The following is a 3673-nucleotide window of genomic DNA, read 5'->3' as shown; positions in this document are numbered from 1 at the left end:
CTGAGTGCAGTCTCAGGAGATGGGAGGCAGCGGTGGGGGATCTCTGCAACTTGTCTACAGTAAACATTTAATCTTCCACTGATTACTGAATACCAATATTATGAGTCCTGACCCTTACACTGTATAATTTATATTGTGCATTACATACTCCTGACCCCTGCACTATATACTCTGTTGTACATTCCATACTCCTGTTTTCTGCTCTCCCCCCTCCCCCCACTGCTATATATACACATAACATGGATTCTCTTTTGTTACACCCATTTCCTCCCAGCTGGACATAGTTGTTCTCCCCCATCCTCACTCTCTGACCTTTGGTGATGCTCAGCCAGTCCTGGTTTGGGGGAACCAATCAGCTCCTGTCTAGTAATCCTCTTTGTCTTTGTATTTTAGTCCATGGCCGGGAGATGAGGGAAACCTCCGAGGATTGTCTCACTTTGTCTCCAGACTGGAAAGTAGAAGATGAGGACATCACACAGTATAGTCCAGGAGAAAACCCGGCTCCCTCCAATGTCCATCCGGCACCACCCAGTGTAGATGGACCATCGGATTCCTCGTATCCTGAGGAACCTCAGACTGTGCGGGACCGGGCCGGCCTTCCAACAAAGAAGAGGTTCTCCTGTCCTGAGTGCGGGAAGGGTTTCCAGTCTAAATCTGGTCTGAATGGGCATAAAAGATTTCACACAGGAGAGAAGCCACATTCCTGTTCTGTGTGCGGGAAATGTTTTTCAGTGAGGTCCCATCTTTACAAACATCAGAGATCTCATACGGGGGAGAAGCCGTATTGCTGTTCTCAGTGTGGGAAATGTTTTTCAGTGACGTCCCATCTTTATACACATCAAAGATCTCACACGGGGGAGAAGCCATATTCCTGTCCTGAGTGCGGGAAATGTTTTTCACAGAAGTCCTATTTTTACATACATCAGTTATCTCACACGGGGGAGAAGCCATTTTCTTGTACTGTGTGCGGGAATTTTTTTTTATCGAAGTTCCATCTTTACAAACATCAGAGATCTCACACAGGGGAGAAGCCATATTCCTGTCCTGAGTGTGGGAAATGTTTTTCAGTGAAGTCCCATCTTTACACACATCAAAGATCTCACACAGGGGAGAAGCCATATTCCTGTCCTGAGTGTGGGAAATGTTTTTCAGTGAAGTCCAGTCTTTACACACATCAGAGATCTCACACGGGGGAGAAGCCACATTCCTGTCCTGATTGTGGGAAATGTTTTTCAGTGAAGTCCCATCTTTACACACATCAAAGATCTCACACAGGGGAGAAGCCGTATTCTTGTCCTGAGTGTGGGAAATGTTTTTCAGTGAAGTCCAGTCTTTCCACACATCAGAGATCTCACATGGGAGAGAAGCCGTATTCCTGTCCTGAGTGTGGGAAATGTTTTTCAGTTAAGTCCCATTTTAACAGACATCAGAGATCTCACACAGGGGAGAAGCCGTATTCTTGTCCTGAGTGCGGGAAATGTTTTTCACAGAAGTCCAAACTTGATAATCACCAGAGATCTCACACGGGGGAGAAGCCACATTCCTGTCCTGAGTGTGGGAACTGTTTTTCAGTGAAATCCAGTCTTTACACACATCAAAGATCTCACACAGGAGAGAAGCCGTATTCCTGTCCTGAGTGTGGGAAATGTTTTTCAGTGAAGTCCAGTCTTTCCACACATCAGAGATCTCACACGGGAGAGAAGCCGTATTCCTGTCCTGAGTGTGGGAAATGTTTTTCAGTTAAGTCCCATTTTAACAGACATCAGAGATCTCACACTGGGGAGAAGCCGTATTCTTGTCCTGAGTGCGGGAAATGTTTTTCACAGAAGTCCAGTCTTTACATACATCAAAGATCTCACACGGGGGAGAATCCACTTTCCTGTCCTGAGTGAGGGAAATGTTCCTCACTGAAGTCCTGTTTTCCTGTACATCAGGTATTATAACGGGGTAGACAGATCAGACGGGTCAGTACTTATTGGTGGGTGGAATGGGGAAAGATGCGGGGAAGGCTATGGTAGATGATAAGAAGTTTCCCATGTTACAAACAACCAGTGCAATTGGTACCATTTGTATGCAAATAAAAAATACAAAAAATCCATGTGAACAAGGTGTCGGTGAATGAACAAGGTGTCCGTGAATAAACAAGGTGTCCATGAATAAACAAGGTGTCGGTGAATGAACAAGGTGTCGGTGAATGAACAAGGTGTCGGTGAATGAACAAGGTGTCAGTGAATGAAAGTGTTTGTTCACTAATGCCAGAAGTGTGCCAGCACAATAGGTGAGTTGGAAGGTTTGGTGCATGAAGAGAACTAGGATTGAATTGGTATTGCTGAATCTTGGCTTCATTCCTCACATGACTGGGCCATTCATATTCCTGGCTAGGTTCTCTTTCGGAGAGACGGGGGAAATAGGAAAGGTGGTGGAGTCTGTCTCTATGTGAGAAGTGATCTCAGAGCGAGTGTGAAAGAGGACCTAGTTGATGGAGAGTGTGATGAGGCTGAAGTATTATGGGTGGAACCAGGGGCGGACTGACAACTCATGGGGCCCCCGGGCAATAGGGGATCATGGGGCCCCTGTGTCCTTGCCCAAACTCAAAAAAGCCCATGAAAAAGGTACCAGGGGCATCTCATGGGGCCCCCTACTGACCTCAGGCCCTCGGGTAGTGCACGAGTTTCCAAATGGTCAGTCCGCCCCTGAGTGGAACTGCACATGGGGGGCGGTACTACAAAGGTCATCATTGGAGTTTGTTATAGGCCTCCCAGTGTTAATGAGGAGGTGGAGACTCAGCTCCTTCCACAGATGGAAAGGGCTGGGACAGTGATAATAATGGGGGATGGTAACTACCCGGAATGGGACTGCAAGCACAGTTAAAGGGTAAAAATGTATAAACCTACTACAGGACAATTTTATGGTCCAGTTCATAGAGGCCCCAACTAGGAATGATGCTCTGGTGGACCTGGTCATCTCCAACCATGCAGAGCTTATTACGAATGTCCATATAAAAGAACATCTGGGTAGCAGTGACCATAACATGATTTCATTTATTGTTAGTTGTAAACAGCAAGCACATACGGGAAAAATAAAAATGCTCAACTTTAAGAGAGCTAATTTTCCAAGGCTGAGAGCTGCTCTCCAAGACTTAGACTGGGAGGGAATATTGACATCGATGAACACAACACAGAAATGGGAGTTCTTCAAAAAGACTGTATGTGACCACACTGCAAAATATATTCCCATGGGCAACAAGTATAAAAGGCTACAAATCCAACCTATGTGGCTTACGGCCAAAGTTACAAAAGCGATAGATAATAAGAAAAGAGCTTTTATTACATATAAAATGAAGGAACGCGATCATCGTTTACACATTACAAAGAATAGAACAGAAGATGCAAAAAGGAAATAAAGGCACAAAAACTGAAAACAAACGACAGAAAGATATCAGGACGACCCCAAAACATTCCTCCAATATATGAATAGTAGAAAGGTCCGGTCCCAGCATGTAGGCCCTTTACAGAACCATCTAGAGGGGGGGGACAAAGAGAAGGACAATGTATGAAATCCCTTCTTCAGCTCTGTGTATACAAAGGAGTATGGGGGGGCTCTTGTCCATAATGGGGGGTGGTACTGACACCCCCAGATGATCCACATTGGCTCACAATTGATATGATCCAGA

At 45.4% G+C, this 3673-nt stretch overlaps 1 protein-coding gene across 1 annotated transcript; it reads left to right on the top strand.

Annotated features, from left to right (window-relative positions):
* The first annotated feature begins 397 nt into the window (after nt 1-397).
* Nucleotides 398-2096, top strand: LOC149434958 (uncharacterized). The gene has a single exon (XM_089663177.1). It carries the CDS (start codon nt 408-410, stop codon nt 1890-1892), a length of 1485 nt encoding a protein of 494 aa, XP_089519303.1. The 5' UTR covers nt 398-407; the 3' UTR covers nt 1893-2096.
* Nucleotides 2097-3673: the final 1577 nt, after the last annotated feature.

Source organism: Staurois parvus, unplaced genomic scaffold (assembly GCF_062004578.1).
Source record: "Staurois parvus isolate SC_StPar_1 unplaced genomic scaffold, SC_StPar_1.0 ptg001636l, whole genome shotgun sequence".
Taxonomy (NCBI): domain Eukaryota; kingdom Metazoa; phylum Chordata; class Amphibia; order Anura; family Ranidae; genus Staurois; species Staurois parvus.
This window is presented reverse-complemented; position numbering and strand designations above follow the sequence as displayed.